The sequence below is a fragment of the Gavialis gangeticus genome, unplaced genomic scaffold (assembly GCF_001723915.1).
Source record: "Gavialis gangeticus isolate Ggan-Ray unplaced genomic scaffold, GavGan_comp1, whole genome shotgun sequence".
NCBI classification, from domain to species: Eukaryota; Metazoa; Chordata; order Crocodylia; family Gavialidae; genus Gavialis; species Gavialis gangeticus.
The window spans coordinates 65,163,568-65,184,250 of NW_017728994.1; the positions used below are offsets into that span (position 1 = coordinate 65,163,568).

The 20,683-nt window shown below is 42.2% G+C and overlaps 1 protein-coding gene across 1 annotated transcript in view; it reads left to right on the plus strand.

The window, feature by feature from the left end:
- Nucleotides 1–20,683, plus strand: part of BTBD16 (BTB domain containing 16) — a 55,403-nt gene that overhangs the window by 10,826 nt on the left and 23,894 nt on the right. Inside the window, exons 9-11 of the mRNA XM_019502942.1 lie at nt 2,884–2,953; nt 3,599–3,729; nt 12,479–12,598. Coding sequence (XP_019358487.1) covers nt 2,884–2,953; nt 3,599–3,729; nt 12,479–12,598 — 321 coding nt within the window. The remainder of the gene's footprint in view (nt 1–2,883; nt 2,954–3,598; nt 3,730–12,478; nt 12,599–20,683) is intronic.

Below are 20,683 nucleotides of genomic sequence, written 5' to 3' on the forward strand. Positions count from 1 at the left end.
ATAAGAATGCTATACAAAATTAATAGCAAACATGAAAAACAACCTATCGGCGTCTCCTTGTCAGAACTTTACAGAGGACTAACATGAAGATAATAGCCTTTTTATGAAAAGTTAGAGATTCTTGACCAGTATGAAAATTTATTAATAAAGAATATCCCTAGCATCTTTTTTAAATGTTTTTATAAGAGCGGTGGCAGGCAAGGTTTCATAGTTTCATAGTTTCATAGGTTCTTTGGGTAGATATAATGTCTTTTATTAGACCAGCTGAGTAGTTGGAAAAAAGTTTTCTGCAAGCTTTCAAGCACAGTCACCCTTCTTCAGGCATAAGAAGTTTCTGCTGTTCTGAGACTCTAAGGAAGAAAGAAGCTAAAAGTATGATAGGATGCCAGTGAGATGTAAATGGGTGGAAATTAAGAAAAGGTAGAGCAGGGAAGGGAGGGGGAGAAAAAGAGGGGAAGAAAAGCCAAAGATGAATAAGAGGGACTCTACAGTAGCAGATTTTCACTGTAGAAAAGAGGCTGTCTGTGAAAAAGTAAATAGCTGGAAATTAGGAAGACAAAGGGGAGAAAAGGAGGGGAGGATTAGTGAAAATAGAGCATATGAGGTCAGGTCTGGCAGGTACCTGGTGAATCAGATGTCAGGCAGGTTGTAATGTGTCATAAATTCAATATCTATATTGAATTCATGATTTTTGGTATCCACTAGATATAGCAAGTATAGGAGCTGTATCACTCAGCACAGAGAAAGATTTAACAATGCAAAGACAGTGGAAAGTTTCATTGAAAAGACACAGCACACCCTGGCAATGTCCAGATGAACGTGGACACGCAGTATGTGGCACTGCAGACCCACCTGTGACACCACACCCTGCACATGCAGGTGTCCCCTGCATTGCTACCCCAGGATACTGGGGTCAAAAAAAACCATGCTGAAAAAAGCAGGGTGGCCTAAGTGGTGGCAGTGCATGCCACCCAAAACCAGAGCCTGGCCATCTAGAGCCACACTCAGGCTGCTGCCCAGGGACCCTGCTACAGCAGTGCCACATTTGCAACTCCCCAGGGCTCCCAGGACTCCAGGTACAGCTGCCAGGGCCAGCACAGTTGCTGGGTCCCACCTCCCCTATCCACCCACAGGGTAACCTGCTGTATGCCAGAGCGTGTGTGGCATGGGCGTTGCCTGGGTACAAGTAGCAGCAGCACACCTTCCCCGAGGAATGCCCATGCACCTTGTGCTGCTGCTACTTGTCCCCAGGGAAGCAAACATCTGCGAATATCTGGATGCAGCCTCTCAGTGTGGCTCATGGCTTTCACCCAGTTCCACAGTTCTGATAAAACTTTGGATTTTCAAAGTGTTATCATTCTGTTATTTGCAAGTCATCTGATCATATTCAAGAATATAAACATATTCAATTGTCAGGTCATCTGATGCAGGCAAGGTCTCTTCTGTGTGGCTGAAGTAGCGTTGGAACCATTTTTAAAATTGGGCTGCCTCTGGAGGATAACATACATGCTTATTATTCATTTGCTTATTTATTTGCCTGAAGGTATACATTGAAATGCTCACTGCTTTGCACTAGCACTTCTGTCTCTGCAGGCCATAAAACTGCGGTTTACTACCACCAGTTGCCAGAAGCCTGATGGCAAAATAGTGTTTTGAACTGTCTGTAGCCCAGATGCTGCACATGGTTTATTTTACTTCTCCAGGGCTGTGTTTCTGTGTCTCTTGGCACAAAAGCCTTGCCTCAAGTACTCTTAGGGTGAGAGAATGGCAAAAATATGTGGCTCTGTCACCTTACGGAAACACAAGGAGACACACATTGATCTGTCAACAGCTATGCCATGAATCATCTTGGTGTGTTATTTTACTGGAAAATATTACTTATATTTTAAAATTAAATATATTTTTATGAGCTGTCAGACTGAGAGACATTTTTGCTAAAGAGTAGTTGACTTCAGGAGCTATGAACAGGTCAACCTAATTCTCACTAGTAAAATGTAATTCTTAAAATAATTAACAGCTTGTTTCTACATCTTTGTATTCGCCTTAAAATAGCTGAGCCATCTGGGCTAAAGGCAACACTTTACAGGGAGATGCCAGAAGTTCTCCAAAGAAAAAGGGAAAGCTCATTAAAGGTGATACTGGAAACTTTCATGCTGTGCTTAATAGTCACAAGTAAAAATAAGATTATGTTATTTCTCCAAAGAAAACAGTACATGCACACGAAGACATAGGCTCGCTGATCCGACCAAACTGAGTGATTTGGGTTATTAGAATAAAGCAAATACATGCAGCAGTTTTTCCACAGAGTAAACCAGGGTGACACTGAAATTCATTTATTCATGTTTTAAAGTGACTTCAGTGGTATCTAGACTCAGTAGTATGAAAGCAAAACTACCTTTTGGATATAAATGTTAGTAATTATGGTCTCTTTCACCTTGGGATTTTACAATAATTTACATGTACTCCCTGTATTAAAACTCCTGCTCATTTCTTCCACATTTCTTTCCCTTTTCTTATGAACTCTTTTCTTTCTGTGTCCTTCTGTGTAACCACTGATGACTCAAAATCCTTCCTGTAATACAACCCTTCTCTATTCCCATATCTAGTTTCTTTCTGAGTGTCATTATTTCTTCCTTTCAGGATCAGCAAAATCTTCTCCTTTCTCATTATCCCCAGTACTGAAACCTTCTCCATGCCTATATCTTGTGTAATGTCTTGCCTATTTTAAATTATGTCTATATGTTTATCATATAAATGAAATTAGTTTCCTATTATCACAGAATGACATAGTAGTGCAGTCAGTAATAGCTGGAAACTTTTCTTCTAGATCACTTTAATATTCTATATTTTTCTTTTAAAGCAAAGTATTTCTTTCTGTGGTAGGTGTGTATCCATAATGAAGAATGGTATTTCATCAGCCAATGTATGTAGTTATTACTCTGCTGCTTGCAAGGTGAGGTACAAATGCTATTGAGGCTTTAACAGTATTGTTTCAAGCTGAATTTTAGTTCAGAGGACTGAGACACAAGACCTGTTTAAAGAAGGTTTAGACTGGCCTAAAGTTTTTAGATAGCTCTTAGAAAATTATTTCATGGGCAGTGACTGGTTTGTTATATTGTAATGGGTATTTCTTTCATTTATGCTAATTCCTTTGCTACAGTCAGCATGTGTCTGTGTTGCCTAATGCAAATCAAAAGATTGGGTAGATTATTTTTTGAATTCTATTGAACAGCCAAGTGGGACTATAATGATGTTTTTTACTTCAACGTTCAGCTTCATAAAGCACTTTCCCTCTAGTTTTGCAACTGTCCAGTTCTTCCTAATTGGAATAATCTGGTGAAGTAAAATACAATGACATTAATCCGTTGTGTGCTTACAGCTTCTATTCTTTATATTTGCACCTTCTACTGAAATAGGAAGGATTTTTCATTTAGATTTTCACCATCTAGTGAAATAGGAAGTATTTTATTTTATTTTATTCATTTGGCTGGAGCTCTAGACACAAGCTTGAATACTGTCAGCTTCTACCACTAGGTGGTACCCAGGGTTTATAAATTTCTTTGCACGTGCTTAACTCTTCTGCTATTTCTTTAATTAGTACAAACAGGAAAACCTGAAAACAGACTGTGAAAGGTGGTTAGAGCTGAACCTGGTTTCTCACCTTGGCTTTGAGATCCATCTGCAGAATCTACCACAAGAGCTACTGCATAAAGTGCTGAAATCTCCCAGGTCAGAATGCTGTGCCTTCCATTGACTGCCGGGTACATGACTTTTCTGTATTCCTCACTGCCACCCCATGACACCACCTTTAAGTGCACTATGGACCCTTTCGGACTGTGTCTGAGTTTTCACTGTGTAGTGTGCCGTATAGATATACAGGATACGTGTACGTGATAAGTACAATTTAATCACAGATGAGACCCCCTCAAGTGAGCACGATGAACAAAAGGAGGGAGGCCAACTGTATAATAAAAATGAGATCATACAACTTAATATTACTAAGTTGCTTCATATCATGTACAGTTATGGGGTTGCACCCACATGACTGAGAATCATCTACACAACTTCACTTGACTTGGAGCCATCCGGTTGTGCCATAGCTAAACTACACACTTGCCTGATCTCTCTGTCCACAGTAGGGACCTACCAAATTCATGGCAGAAGTGGGGCGCACTATAGCTCTTTTTATCTTGTAGGTTCTGCTGGGCACCCCGCCCTCCCCCCCAGCTGATTGGTGGAGGAGCCCGGCTTGTGGCACGCTCCTGATCAGTGGGGAGGCAAAAACTGTGGCTTTAAATATAGCACCATTTTTGCCTCCCACTGCTGGTTGGTTGGGGGTCCCCGGTTGGCTCTGCTGTTTGCTGATGATTGACAGGGAGGCAAAACCAGCGCCATGTTTAAAACCATGGTTTTAGCCTCCCTGCTGATCAGGAGGGAGCAGCGGGGTCCTCCGCTAATCAGCAGTGAGGGAGGGGCGAGGCGCACGCTGGGGAACATGCAAGATTAAAGGAGCCGCCGCGCACTCTCCTTCCGCCAGTAGGTCCCTACTCGTATATAAAATGCAGTCTGGAGCTAGTTCACCCGCTGCACGGAAGTCCTGACTTCTATAGCTACCTTATCATGTTGTTATTATAGGTTTTCAGGTTTTAGAAAAAAAGGTTGAAAGTATTACATCAGTACTAGATAAATCATTAGTTCTGAAGTTAATTGAGTTCTGTGGACCTGGTGTCTGTTTTATAGTTTATTCCCCAAAGTTAAAGTAGAAAAGGTGCCTATTTTACACAATCATATAATCATGTGAAAAATGGAAGGACCTCAGGAGGTAATCTAGTGCAACCACTTGCTCAAGCCAGCATCATCCTTATCTAAAACATCCCTGTGGAATTCCTCTCCCTACAAGCTATAGGATGGTTGCATAAAGCATTTTCCTGGAACCTAATTCAGATTCCTCTTGCAGTGATTTTGATAAGTTTAGATGGAGTTATCTGTACACTATGCTGTGCCAGACCAGAGCAAGGGAGAAGATTGTGCTTCTGTAGTTGTAATTTCCTGCAGCAGCTTAGCTTTAACTGGGTAGGATTACATAGAGTGCACTATGCACCAGTGCAGGACAAGGAGGATAAGGACAGAGCATTGGTTTTTAATCTTGTCTGTATTCCTCTCTAGGAAATCTGTTTGCTGCATAGGAATAAGTCCTTTGAACAGTCCACTTCTATCAGGTTTTGCTTGCCCTCTCCCTCTATGTGAGTGCATAGAGCAGTTAAAGCTGAATCTTGATTCAACAAGTTTACTAGTGATTTACACTAGTGTAATGAAGAGAAGGACCTGACGTTTAACTTACCATGTCCTACATCATGAGTCATACAGACTAGCAGGGCTAACCACCTCTCTCTATCATACAATATGCATAATATCACATGGGAGCTGTTCTCCTATTTCTCTATCTTGTATTGCATTCACAGTGGCTTCTGAGAAGCCAACAGGTTTATTCAAGTGAATGTCCCAAAAATCTCTCTCCCTCTCTCTCTCCTCCCAGCCCCACTTTGCACATACTTTGGGGCTCACAGACAGGATTGTGGTCATGGTTCAGAGCGTATAGGTGAAGGAGGTGGGAGTTGCATATTATGGTCCTATCTTCTGGAACTGAGCACCATAACTCAAAGGGAAGTGACTAAGAATTCTCCCCTATTTATGTAGTTCCAGAAACCCAGAAGACAGGAGCAGCTGTTTGAATACAGCTGTGATTCACATGTCACTCTCCAACTTCCTGAGGCAGAGACATAAAAAGAATCTATTTTTAAGAGATAACTAAGACTTTCCCCAAAGTTTTAAAAACATTCTGACATGGTTGGAAATACTGTCGTCACATAGCAGAACCCCAAGAACAGGGTGTTTGTCTAAAAAAAACTATGACAGCTATAAAACTGAAAACCTGTGGTCAAATTGCTATTAGTTTCATTTTAAAAACAACTTGTAGACTGGTATGTAGGTTAAAATAAATTAATAGCCTGGCCTGCTAAACACTTTGCTTCTAAGAACTCTGTCTGACATAAATGGGCACATTTTCCCTGTGGTAAATGCTCTGTTTCTTCAGCAAAATCCCATCTGGTAAGTGCTGTTGTTAATAGAAGTGAGGACTTGCATTCAATAGGCTGACAGTTAAAAATGAGCAAATAGTACCATATTCTTTTCGTTGCAATAGACTGCCTGGCTGAGGGTAAATATGATGGAGGGCTTTCTACCTCCAAGTCCCTGGTTTGAATCTGAAAATGGGGTTCTATGATGTTTGGGAAACCTATGTGAAGGCAGATGATAATAGCCAAGTTCTTGGTGCATAGGGCTTGTCTACAACAAACCCAGAACCATTGCAGTAAGGTATATCCTGTAGTGTATGTGAAGCTTTGGGTGCTGATTCAATTCGGAGGAGATTCAGCCCGATTTGGCAGCTGAATCTCCAAATCTGAATCAAATCAGGAGATCAGTAAAAAGGTCCAAATCAATTCAAAGCTCTCCAGATTGATTCGGAAAAGATTTGGAGAGCATCAGAGATACGGGCAGTCCCTGCTCGTTGCCTCAGGGAGCTGGACCTGGACTCCATGACAGTAAGTAGGGGCAGGGGGGGAGTAGAGGAGGGAGGAGGGGACCATGGGGGGACCCTGGCAGGCCCCATCCCCTACCTGGTCTCCCAGCCCCCCTGAGTGCCCCCCAACCCCTGCCCACTTTCCCAGCCTCCCCCCCCATGGCTGAACCTCCTGGCCCCAGCATCCCGGCTCTTTAAAAAGAAGGGGGAAAAAAAGCCAGCGAGTGCAGGACTGCTGCAGCAGCTGTTGGGGTTTCTGAGGGCTCATGGCAGAGCCCCCACACAGTTTGGGGCAGTGGGGGTTGCCCCCTAACATCTGGCAGGAGCTGGTGAGTTCAGGGCTTTTTTTTCCCCCCACAAAGAACTGGGAGCTGGGGCTGGGCAGGGCAGCCATGGGGGGGGGGTCATGGCAGAGCCCCCCACACAGCATGGAGTAGCAGGAGGATAGCGGAGATCGCCCCCCTCCCCCCTCGCCTGGCAGTAGTGGGTGAGTGGGGGCTTTTTTGTTTTTTTGTTTAAAGACCCGAGACCTGGGGCAGACAGGGCAGCCATTGACAGAGCTAGGGGAGCAGGCGGGGGATGGGTCCTGTCTGATTCAGGGATTCGGCCAGTTTTGCAGCGGCCAAATCTCTGAATCAGATTCAGCGGAATCGATTCAGGACAGTGATTCGAATGTCTGAATCGAATCATTATCCCCTGAATTGGCCGAATCCAAATCTAAAGCAAATACTAGCCGCTTCACACAGGCTAATATCCTGTCTGCTTGCTTGTCCTGCATGCTAAACCCCAGAGTGTCACTGAGAGTCATGTCTTGCATCCACTCCGCATTTCTGCCAAACCCTGGAACTGAAGCAACGCAGCCATCTGAGAAAGGCCTTGCGCACATGCCAGTACATTTGCCTGCGCCTAGAGCTGAGGCAAGTACTTGGGACCATGCCTTTGGGGAGTGAGTGAAGGTGCATGCTTCTTGATGACAGTCCTGGGCTCAGCAGAGTGGCAGTGTAAATGCACATTATCCACATTATAATACATTTTCATTACAATACAATTGGCATTTCCTAGAATTTTTGAATTGAAAGGAACCAATGGAAAGAAGGAACCAGTATATGTCTATACTGTCTCAGAACTGGCATTTAATGCCACCCCGGCAGTCAGGTTCCTTCACCAGCACAGATCAATGGAAAAAAGTTGTCTTTTTTTCTTTCTACCCATTACGACTGAACTGTTTGTTCTCTGTAACATATATTTTTCAGAATACCCCAGTTAATCCAACAGATGGTGTGCCTTGTAACACAGGTCTACCAGCTCCGAAAAGTGACTCCCTCACAATTTATTCCCTTTTGCTTCCTTATTGCAGTCCTAGGGGGTTACAGCACTGGAGTTTCTCAAGCTGCGAATACTCCATCATTTCAGCCTGAGATATGTTAATCTTTGTTAAGACTAAACTAGCTTGCTTTGAAAACTCCTCTGGGAGCAGAAATTCTCCCCACATTCTCTAGCCTAGAGTGTTGCAAAAATTAATTTACCTCCTTGCACATTAACTATCCTGTTTAATTACCCCCTTGACTTCTTGGTACAGCAAAGAGTAACCCACACATATTCAGGCCTTTGCTAATAGTTATAGCTTATGTCTTCATTATGTAGTGAGTCATGCTGTAAAACCAGAGGGAGCTTGGCTTAATGGGTAGGATTCTGAACCAAGAATCAGAGTTGGGTTGTATTTCTAGTTCTACCATTCACCTTTTTGCATGATTTCAACAAATTCACTTTGCTTCTTTGTGTTCCTCTTTCCCTCCCACTATCTGCCTGTATGTCTTCTCTGTTTAGAGAATAAGCTCTTCAATATATATGCATCTCTTCTTAACTGTGTGTACAATGCCCTGATATTGCTCAGAGCCTCTAGATTTACGATAATACACATACTAGATAGTGAGACTAATAAGATTATTGCTTACCTAGCTAATGAAAGCACAGGACTAACATCCATTGCTTTCAGTACTTCTAGGACTTTTAAATTAATTAATTAATTTTAAAGTAGCGTGTTTTTTATAATTTGGCTATTAGAAATGCCCTTTTTGTTTCGAATATGTACTTTATCTGGTCTGTATTCAAACCTATTTGCATTGTTTGAGAGAGAGAGACACTTTTGAAAATATGCCTTTTCCAATCACAGCTTATTTGTATGCCCCTGATTCTGTTTGAAGCTGTGTGACATTTCTCTGCTTCTAGTTTTTAAAATGATTCAAGGCCCTTCAATATGCAACTCAGTACTCCTTGGTTTTGAAATGTGGCCTTTTAAAACTTATTGCCCCATGCTATTCTTTGAGGAGTAGCCATCTATTAATATGTGAAACCTAATTGCATTTCTGCAAACTTAACTGTACTCAACTCCATGCAACTCTTATGACCTAAGGTTGAAATTTTTATTTTCCTTTCTAAGTTCTGAAACTAGCTGCTTTTAAAGGCAATGTATTATGATACTAATTAATAAATTGTCTCCTTTATGTGCAAGCTAATTCAAGTGCCTAGCATTAGACTAGTGAAGAACATCACTGTTGTGCTGCCACCATATTTTCATCTTCTTTAATTCTTTATAATCTAATAGTATCCTGATAATTGTTCTGATCAGGGTCCTAGAACTATTCCTTATATTGTCACTGGGACTTTTAGCCAATAGATTCTGTGTTGTAGTCTAGTCTCTGTATTCATGATCTTTTGCTAGTGTCAAGCACTGTTACATTAAAACTAGTTCTCACCACAGTCTAACCTGTTCTTCCTGCATACTTTAATCAGGAAACATTTTAACCTGTAAGGTCCTAGATGATCTTAGATGATACCAGTCACGTCAATCTTCTTCCTGTCGAAGACAGGCATTTGCATCAACCCCATCTGGGTTTTAGCAGTAACACAAAGACATTTGCCCTTTTTTTTTTTTTATTAATAATGTAGCCATTTCAGTTCCCACATTGTAAAGCTATACTTTTCCTTGAACTGATTGATCCTGTACTAAAGTCTCTTCCACTGGAAGTTCAAGACTGCCTACGACCTTCTTTCCTTTTAGTTCCACATGCCATCTGCTCCTGCCTGTCATCATGGAGTTCCTTCGCTCACATCATTGAATAACCCATTCTTTTTCACTGGCATACATTTAGCTCCCTTATGGTCCAAAAGAAGGCCATTTCACCCTAACTTGAAACTTCCCTTTTCACTTTATCTTCTCAACCATGTATTTGAACACTGTAGATTCTGGCGCTCTGTTTGTGTGGTGTATTGAATACAGAGACCTTGGCCTTTGTTCCTACAATATGCAGGTCTTTATTTAGGTTGCAGGGGCCTCCCCTCTATTTCCACACATATCTAGTGCTAGTTTATACCACAACCACAGCTTATTCTCTGCACCTCCTTCTAAGCTGCCAATTTTCCTCACCCTTATCTGATATCCTCCTGCCCAACAGGCAAGTTGGTGTGTGGTTCCCATGCTATGACTCCTCACAAATCCAACCTATTTCTTTTACCCTTCCAATGCCTAAATTCCATGCCACCACACCCTGCCTCTCCCTAATGCTAAGGCAATGTATGTATAACAGAAAACTTTATTGCTTAACATGGAGGAAAATATGATGTAATACATGAAGGAAGGTAATGCTATTTCAGGAGGTGTAAGGATATTGTTAATAAAATGTAGTTGTATTTATGATTTTAATGGGGTGATGTCAATGAGATCATAGAATCAAATAAAATTAGGGTTGGAAGAGACCTGAGGACAGTGGCGACGTGTAGTGAGTTCATGTGCACCCCCTGACAGTGCTGGTGAACCCCCTGACCGCCAGCGTTCCCCACTTGGGTGACAGGCGGGAGGGAGGCGGGACCGCTGGTGCTTCCCCCACCCCCCCTGGAGCACTGGCCAGGGAGTGGGGGCACCAGGAGAAGCGCCCCTGGCACTTCTGGGCACATCGCAGGCACTTCTGGGTAGGCGCAATCGACTGCAGAATAGACTGCCCCCGAGGTCACTGACTGGCAAGTCCCCCCTCCCCCCCAACTCAGGAGGCACCAGTTGCCCATGCCTCAGGAGGTCATCTAGTCCAACCCCCTGCTCAAAGCAGGACCATCCCCAGTGAAATCATCCCAGCCAAGGTTTTGTCTATCCAGGTCTTAAAAGCCTCTAAGGATGCAGAATCCAAAGCCTCTCTGGGTAGCCAGGTCCAGTGTTTTACTACCCTCCTAGTGAGAAAAATGCTCCTAATATCTAACCTAAACATCCTTTGCTGCAACTTGAGACCATTGCTCCTTGTCCTGTCACCTGCCACCACTCAGATGAGAACAGTCTAGCTCCATCCTCTATGTAACCACCCTTCAGGTTATTATTAAATCCCCCCTCGATCATCTTTCTCCAGTCTATGTAAGCCCAGTTCCCTCAGCCTCTCCTCCTAAGTAGGGATCTACCGAAATCATGCTGGAAAGTGCTGTGCAGTGGCTCCTTTAATCATGTACTTTTAGCCTCCTGCCCCCCCTGCCGCCTCCTGGCTGATCAGTGGCAAGTGGCAGGGCCACTGGGGCCCCTCTGCCAATCAGTGGCAAGGGGCATATTTAAAACTGTGGGTTTTGCCTCCTGGCTGATCAGGAGTGAGCAGCAAGCAATGGGGCCACTGGGGTCCCTCCATCAATCAGTGCCAGGGGAGTGGGGGGGCATGTGGTAAAAAGAACAAGATTAAAGAAGCCACTCTACTTCTGGCATGATTTAGGTAGATCCCTACTCATGAGCCATGTGTCCCAGCCCCCTACCCATTTTTGTTTTCCTTCGCTGGACTCTTCAATTTGTCCATGTCCTTTCTGTAGTAGGGGACCCAGAACTGTGACACCACAGTTTGCAGCTCTTATGCAGTTTAGGATTCATTGTAGCTATGCTTCCCTTCCAGTGTTAGACACTGGAGGAAGAGGAACAGGTTGTGAGACTTTCAACCTTTTACCCCAGGGCAGTTATCAAGGGAGCAGGAGACCAGGGTTTCCAGAGGGTTTGAACCTGCATCTCCTGCTTCTTAGTGCTCTAACCAACAGGCCATGTGCTAGGCAGTGTCCAAAGGACTCTCCCTAGCCCTCCCCTTAAAGTTTGACCCACTGCAATATTCATTGGATAAAATGAATGAACAGCACTGGGATATTTTCTGCCCCATTGGGAGCAGGGTGCAGGATAGAAGTTTCTTTTCCAGGCACGGGCTCGTGGCAGGCCTGTTCTGCCACAGATGGAAATAGAATCCCAGGCTGTGCATAATGCCCAAACCTACAATTACGTGGTTATGTCAGCACCAAATAGGCATACGAAGGGGAAATGGGATTTAGTCTTTAGTTTAGGAAAAATAAGCAAGTTTGACAGGTTGAAATAGCCAGGGTAGTCCTGGGACTCACTTGCTTGAGAGCATTATTGCTACTCATTCAGCCTAGCACTATCACCATCCTTCACTGTGACCTAGGATGTATTCCCCACTGGTGCTAGATGACTGTCATCCTTATATGAAGGGACTGCTGATGACTACAACAACAGCAGCAGACACAATGTGAAAGACCACTGAAGCCTATAGCATAATGCGCTCACTGCACTTGGTTGAATTTCATCCAACATAACTGAATTACAAAAGTTTTCCCTTTACCTTTGACAATTATTATCATGGATTATTACCAGGCATTGCAGCAGATCAATATTTATCTAATTTACATTGTAAAGTTGAATTTAGATGCACAGTGTTACCATTTTCCAAATACCTTCAGATGCCTAATCTAAAATTTCACTCCTGATGCCCCTGGATTAATGGTCCCAAGTGATCTTTTGTATTTGTTCTTTTCATTACATAATAATACAATAGATGATGCCAATCATGTTCATCAATCCTTTCTCCCTGGCAGGTTATTTACATTCAGTGAATTCAGCCTACTGAAAACTACGCTGTGTTGGGTCTTCCTACAGCTAAACCCAAAGGTTCAGATAATTCCATCACATGAAAAAGTCTTGATGTATTTTAGCAGGTAACACAGTGGATATATAACTCATTCAACTTTATTATTAAGCACAAACTTGACTTTGTAAAGTATCATTGTATCATTTCCTATACCTTTTGAATTAGTCCTTAAATAAGAATCCATTGAAAAATGCATATTTTCAAATTTGGGGGAATGAATCAAGGAACTTGGTTTTCTTCATATGGGAAGTGTAATACATGCATGTAGTTCATTTAGCATTGCATTTCTGATGTACCTGTGTGATGCAGCTGTTATACAAACAAGTTAGCTCACGGTCCAGAATTAATCACAATACAATTTAAGCCACATGTGGAGTGGGATTAAAGTATTAAATACTAGCAACAGTAACAAAGTGTACTCATATTCAGAAAATAGTAATACTGTGATTGTGTATGCTAATGGTAATTAACTGGCACTTCAGATGTCCTTTCTCTACATCATATTCATTATAAAATGCAATTGTCTACCTTTGCCATGTAGAAAGAAACTACCCCTTTTATTTATGTTGTATTTCTAATGTCCAGATTTGTATGTTCTTTATAATGTAATTTTGGTACCCACTTGCGATTGTAGCTTATAAACTGTAATGGTACAATTACCAGTATTACAGACTATAAACATACTAAGTTGGTTGAAATTAATCTTCTAGTGGTGACTTGAAAAATGAGGGAGGTGGTGTCAGCAGCATTGCTCTTGGAAGCTAAATTGAAACCCTATTTATTTCTACAGTTTGAGATTTGGCATTTTGAGGATACATATTTGATGGATCTATGCTCAGTTCACCCCTGCTGGCATTAGTATACTGGCAGGAGCAGCTTTTTTCCTGGAGAGGTTTCATTCTCAAGCAGGGGCAGGCAACAGTAATGAGAATGATTGATTAATATGGATTGCTAGCATTTTTCATCTATGGATCTGAAAACACTTTAGGCGTGAGGTTAAGTAGCATTATTCCCATTTCACAAATTGTAAAGCAGTGGAAAAGGGGAAGAATCTCCTCAAGACATGGACAAAACCAGAAATAGACTGAATCTCCTGCTTCCTTGATTTGTGCCTATCCAGCATACGAATATAGGTATTACCATATTTTTCTGTAGGAGTCCTTCCTGGGAGGGAAGGATTAATTTATAGGAAAGGCAGCTGGAGTAAATATGCTTCCCTGGCAGACAAAATGAAGCACCTAGGCCACTACTCCTTTCCTGTGTTGGGTGAAAAACTAGCTTTGAGCCACCTTTGTGCCTCCCAAATTCTGACTTGAAGAAAATAAGCATGTTCAGTTTGCAGAAAAGGTGCTTCAGAGGGGACATGATACCAGTCTTCAAATACTTGAAGAGCTGCCATAAATATGAGGCTGGCACTTTTTCTTTCTTGCTGCAGAAAGCAGGACAGAGACCAGTGACTTGAAGTTGCAGCAAAGTAGGTTTAGGCTGGATATCAGAAAAAAAACAATCTTCACTGTTAGACCGGTGAGGCAAACAATGGATTTGTATGGAATGGGTTGGATAGGGATGATGCTACGTCAGGCAGGGGGTTGATGTCCGCAAGGTCCCTTCCAGCCAGATTTCTGTATGATTCTCCAGCTGCACAGCTTGTCCTGGTCAGGGTCAGACCCACTTGCAGATTGGTATGGACTGTGGCGGTTTTTGCTTTCCTTTGTGGTGGTGAGCGTGGTCCTCTTCCTGGGATTTCTTGAGCGTATATTATCAAACTTTGCAGCCGCAGGACATTGGCCACCAGTCCTCCTACTTTACCTGTGACAGGTTAGGGTATTATGTCTTGTATTGTGTCAGGGTTGACTGCGTAGTTTTGCTAAGAAGTTAGACAATGGATTTGTATGGAATGGGTTGGATAGGGATGATGCTACGTCGGGCAGGGGGTTGACGTCCTCAAGGTCCCTTCCAGCCAGATTTCTGTATGATTCTCCAGCTGCACGGCTTGTCCTGGTCCTTGAGCACAGTGCACTCTATCCATACGCTCTGCCTCTTCTGTGCCCAGGCCCAGTTTTATGACGCCTCTTGCAACAAAAATTACATGGGAAGCAGTTAAAGAGGCATTATCCCATTTCTAGGCTGGAGGGCCTGGTGCAAAGGTGATTGGTAAAGCGCAGAATCTGCTTGTATATCTCTTTAAAGCCAATGTTCTTAGGGATTTTTTTTTTCGTATTTCTATCCTCATGAGACATTCTTTCCTATGAGTCATGCACACTATAAAGAAATTACTGTTTGGCTCAAAGTTACACTCCCATGCCTGGAATCAACATTTTTTTGCACCAAGAGATAGGAAATGAGCTGAATTTTGTGGATGATTCATTATTTACTAGTTTGACCTGAGATGTGTTTTGTATAAGAAAAGCATATTAAACATGACTCAGAATGCTAAATACATCGCTTTTCATAAACAGTTTCCTTTATTAGATCATGTACAGCAATATAGAGATGCATCTTTTACTTCTGACATGGAGTTTACATTTTAGCAGCTTTATATATATGACTACTTTCATTCCAAAAATAAATCAGGGTTGATTTAAAGTCTCCTCTGAAGAGCAGATACTGCTTTAAATCACCCAGTCTCATAGCACTCTTTAAGCCTTTACATTCTTTTATGCCAGTATGATGTGGCATAAACATAGTGAGATCTAAAGCATTTTTGACTGTGTTTATTTGGGCTGTAAAAGCAAAAAATGTGCACAATTGGACTGGGCATTAGGATAAGGAACCCAAATACTAATTTAAAGAGAGTTCCAGATATCAGGGAGATCACATGAGTCAAGTGCCTGGCAGCTAACATGCTATTACAACAAAAGGAGCCAAAGTCTCAGGTTCAACAAGGAAAAACAAGTAGAAGCCCACAAACAAGAATAGGAATAACTGGGGGCAGAACAGGATGCAGTGACTAGGTTTTCAAAAGAGTAATTATAGTGTTAATTGGAAGGTGACTTATTATATTTTTCCTTTGTTGGTGACAGGTATGGACAGAAGCATAACTGGGTAGCTCCACCCTGGTTGCTTCCCCTCCAGTAATACTAGTGGATATAGATCTTCCATGCACTGTTATCTTTATATTTTTATATATACCCCAGTCCAGTAAATAGGATGTCAGTGAAGTTAGTGGAGACTCCACGAGGCCACCAAGTTCTGACCCCGAGCATCTCTTTGCAGAATCAGGGCTATCGTATTTACTGCTTTTTTAAATGCTGTGTTCCAAGCAGACCAAATTAGTATAGTAAAATACAGGACCCAATATGTATCTCTGGCTTCCCATTCTGGTAACTGCCGGATCATGAGTGCAATCAGTTTAGAGAAAAGGATGGCCCTCTGCTATCTCTTGATCACATATTTGGCTGAGAAGATGGATATCCAAAGGTCATCATTTAGGCAGATAATTTAGTCTAGGCACATGGGCTTTAATTGGAGACAGAGGCAAAATGAAAGGCTGACTTGAAATTTAGCCCTCCATTTGATAGTTATTGCAAAGAGGGAATTTAAAAAATCACACTGAAAAGCTTGCTACCATATAGTAGAGCATCTTTGACTCTGGCTAGAACCATGTCTGAGGCAAATCAGCAAACCTCTGTTCGATTCAGTGCAGATTTAAACCATCTGACATTGTAGCCCAATGTGCTGATGTGCATGGAGCAGGTACAGTGGAGGAGAGTGGGGAATAGAAATAAGTCTCATATAGCACTGGTCTAAATCAATAAAATCAATGGATCAGTTCTTGATTTGCAACAGCAAAAATGAGATCAGACTAAATCCCTGATTGTTGCCTCCATGATTTGAAAGTCACTTTCTAAAATCAGATTTAGACATTTTTAGGTCATTTTAAAACATATGCTGCCAACAAATTTGTTGGGATAGAACTTATTCTTGTATTGTTGCCAATAAAAACAAAGTACAAAATGATGGATAGTTTTCCCCATTTTTTGTGATTTATTCATTTAGACCCAGACTAACTGCAGACAGCTCTTGAGCACTGTGATGCCTCCCTGCCAGATGCTTCAGGGAAAAAAATATATATATATTTTACTATAGGAAGGACAGCACATCTGGGACCAGGAAGTCTCTTTCATGGCTTCAGTCACCTCATGAAAAAAAAATTTCCTAGAATTAAATTCAATGAAACAATATATTAAAAGGAAAAAAAAACCCTTAGTAAAAAAAAAGTCTTATTAAAAAGGCTTCCTCTTAAGTAAAGTAAAATTCCTAACCATGTTCTCCCTCCAGAACAGCTTCTCACCGTGAAGTGGGTTTCAATATATATTTTAAAATTAAAGTTGGCATTTCTGGTACAAACAATCTTATGGCCATGTTGTGATGTCCAAGAAGGTGCCAGAAAGCCTATCTTGCTGCACTGCTACACAAGTCGACAAAGGGAAAGAAGAAGCTATCTGTGTCCTTTTCCCACTTGACACCCAGACACTGCAGAATGGAGCTTAATAGCATACAAGCAACTTCACCAACTCTTCCAATTCTCACAGGATTTGCTGTTGTGTAATTTTATTTATTGATTGATTATTCAAAGCTCCACTTCCTGGAGGCATAGGATTCCCCGAGAATTTCACTTTAAAAAAAGGCGGGGTAGGAGGGCTAAGTTTCTAGCCCTGACGTTTGCAGAGAAAAGGCTAAAACCTGACACAAGTAATTCCCTGAGGCTCAAAGATTGGAGGACATATAAAAAGAAGTTGAAAACTATTTGTGTTGAATATCCTTATTTTTAAGTCAGTCCCATGGCTTTTTGGAGCATGACTCGTGATTTTTGAAAGTTCAGGGTTGGCAATATATTATGTGCAATAAATAAAAGAACAGTATCTAATAACGCCCTGTTTTAGTACAGCCATGCTTCTTTGGGAATTTGTCCCTTGGCTGCAAGTGCTTTGAACAAGGAGAAAATCACTTCAGAGGTGCATGGTGCAAGGAAGGTTTTAATGTTCATCTTCCACTAACTGGACATGTACACCACTGGCAAAATGGAGGGTAGTGCTGTGGGAAATCAAGTGCTGCGGATCCAGCCTGGCTTTCATTTTAGGCAATGACAAATCTCCCAGCTCCAAAATATTCTCACATCTCCATCACTTCACAATGCGAGCACTGGTCTAAAAGAGACCCTATTCCTGTGAGCAGATGTTAAGACTAAATTGGAATATTATAACGTACTGTGATGTTGAATGTCATGTCCTGTAATGTAATGTGAACTACAATGCCCAGTGGCCTCAAGGGGAATGGAGAAAAGGACTGTAGCGTGAACTGGAACTCCCAGAAGTTTCCATGGGAGTGGAGGGATGAACCATAATGTGCACTACAGCTCCCAAAAGACAGCAGGGGGCAGGAGGAAGTGGAAGGAGCAGCATCGGAGCATGGGTCGCTGCAGCAAGGAGGGAAGATGCATGGCTGAGAATCAGAAGAAGCGGCGGAGCTAGGACAGAGCAGCAGCAGCAGTGGCACTCAGTTGTGGAGCCCAGATAAATGGCAGTTAAGCATTTTATGGGACCAGAGACTGGTTTGGAGATTTTCGGAGTTGTGGGAAGGTTTACGGTTGTCAAGTGTATATATCGCAGTTTTAGTGTTTTCTACTGGTTACCTGTTCTTGAGTGATTTCAACACAGTGGACATGTCTATACATGCTTTTTCACGCATCTAAACTTAATGTCCATTTGCCTAATGCACATTAAGTTGATTTAGGCACACATCTTCAAGGGCACATGCTTTATTAACATGGTGTGCTGACCAACTTGGGACTAAAGTTAGTCTACATGTGTGTTAGTCTAAGGTTCGTCTACACATACATTAAGGTGGTTTAGCTATTCGTGCCTAAATTGGATACCTGCTATTGCAGGTATCCAATTTAGGGATGAATAGCCTAAAACTGCCATTTTTAAGGTGCATTAACAGTGCGCTCATGTAGACCTGCCTCTTTAATGCACCTTAAAAATGTCTAATGTGCCTTTGGGTGTGTCTACACGTGCTGATTTGTGTCACTGTTTACTCCCTGTTGCCGAGATCCTAAGCGTATGTACCTTAAGGTTAATGTTTATTTACTTGCATCTCTCCCCCTCTCCTTAGCCCATTTGCTTGTGATCCTAATCCCTAGCATCACCCATATAAAAGTGAGAACTTCCCTTGCTGGCTCCCCGTGCCAGTTCCTGGGGTTGTGGGGTTCAGTACAATATGTTGAAGTTGAGTACTTTGTGTTGAAAATTTGCACTATTCAGTCTTGTTTTCTTGTGAGGCTATGGGGCAATTTTATTTTTCCTTCTGTAATATGGAGATATGCAAAACCTGACTTGTACTACTGAGAGAAGAACCCGTACCAATATCATCTTCAAATTTTTTCCGGAGGGTATTGCTTGTGGTGGGGGGGGGGCAGGGAGTGGAGGGGAGGAGAAGGGAGTCAAGAGGGGGAAATTTTGTACAGTGTTACAGACCTCCATGTCTCTGTTTCCTTTCCAAAGCTGATCCAGTGGTCATTCACACATACACAGATTCCCCATTAAAAAGGAAGCAGTTACTAATTGTTACGTGTTCCAGTAATTGAGCAGTCTTCTCCCTGACCCCTCAGATCCCGGTTGCTACTCCATTACTTTGTGTTCCTTTGCAGGGCACAACCAGTGACACACACAAACCTCATATTTCAGGGTTGGTCATTAGAGCATATTACCAGAGCAGTTAAATTAGGTTGTATTACTACTATTCAGAGAGGGTTTTAGGTCACCTTTGCTCACTAGTCCACAAAACTGCAACGAGCTCAGTCTGTCTGATGATTGGCTCTAAGATAACTTCACTAATTGAAAAACAAGCCTGTTTTCAGTCTCCTGAATTTTGCAGCAGATATTCCAGATGGGCTAAGTATTTGTTACAAAATTAGAAACTAATTAAAGCCATGGTGTAGGAGTAACAATGTATATTGCTTGTGCAAGGTATTTTACTGGAAATTAAATATTTATGGATTCTCTGTCTCATTTCTGAACAAGCCAATTACTTTTGTCTTCCTTTTCTGAGCATTAGCAATATGTAGAAAAGCATATTTCCACTCTAAGCAATGCTGAGAAAAATGCAGAATTTGTACATTTAGTTTCCTAGGTTCAGGCCAGATGTTGCTAATAATTGAATGTGCTATAAATGCCATATGGGACAGTGGGTGCATCTACATGTGCAACTAATTTGAAGCAATAAACTCCAGAGCAGTTTGAGCCGGAGTAAACTACTCCCAGGTACAGCATCTATACATGCACCTGGGACAGCAGCTGGGGTAGAGCAGTTTAAACCAGGCTGCCCCTGCCCTACTCTGACCCAGGCTCCGGTGGCAGCATCTGGTGGCAGAAGAGTTGACTGGGGCACAAAAGTGCTGAAAATGCAGAGCCATGTGGCTAGGCAGCAGACAGGAGTCTGGCCTCTGGCTGACTGGGCACAGTTTACCCCTGTGATCAGTGTCTTCTTGTACATTTAATCACAGTTAATTCCACCATACTCCACCATTACTCCACCACTAACAGTGGTGTTAATTACTTTACTGAAGACCAACATTGTTGCACATGTAGACAACGCTGTTTTACTCTGAAGCTAATTAGTCGGTAAAGCGCACATGTGGATACAGCCAGCATGTTACTACATTACAACCTAAACAAGGCTACAATAAAAGAGCATTATGAAGACTGCAAAGTCAACCGCTCAAACATTAGGAAATGACAGCATAAAACTTGTCTGTCTTGCTTGTGCATATGCATTATGATATAGTCTTTGGCTGCCTGTACATGCCCTCGAAGGTGGAGGGGTGGGGGTGTCTTTATTACAGCTGTTCCTGGACAGTCGCTCTAATTAAAATGACTCACTGTCATGTGTATTACACTCCAGAACTCTAAAGCAGAAGCAGAGTTAGAGTTTAGCTCTCTAGCACTCCACTACCTTCTTCTCAAGATTAGCCTCTCTTCCTGTCTTGCTACTATGCCCTTCGCAAGTCATGCAACATGTGAGGAGAAGTCTGACAGACAACCTGTTATCCTTTACTACACAACCCTGATTCACTGTCACATGACCCTGAACCTGTTCACTGAATCTCCTGGAGGAAGTGATAGTCTGTGATCATACAAATGCTGTTTTG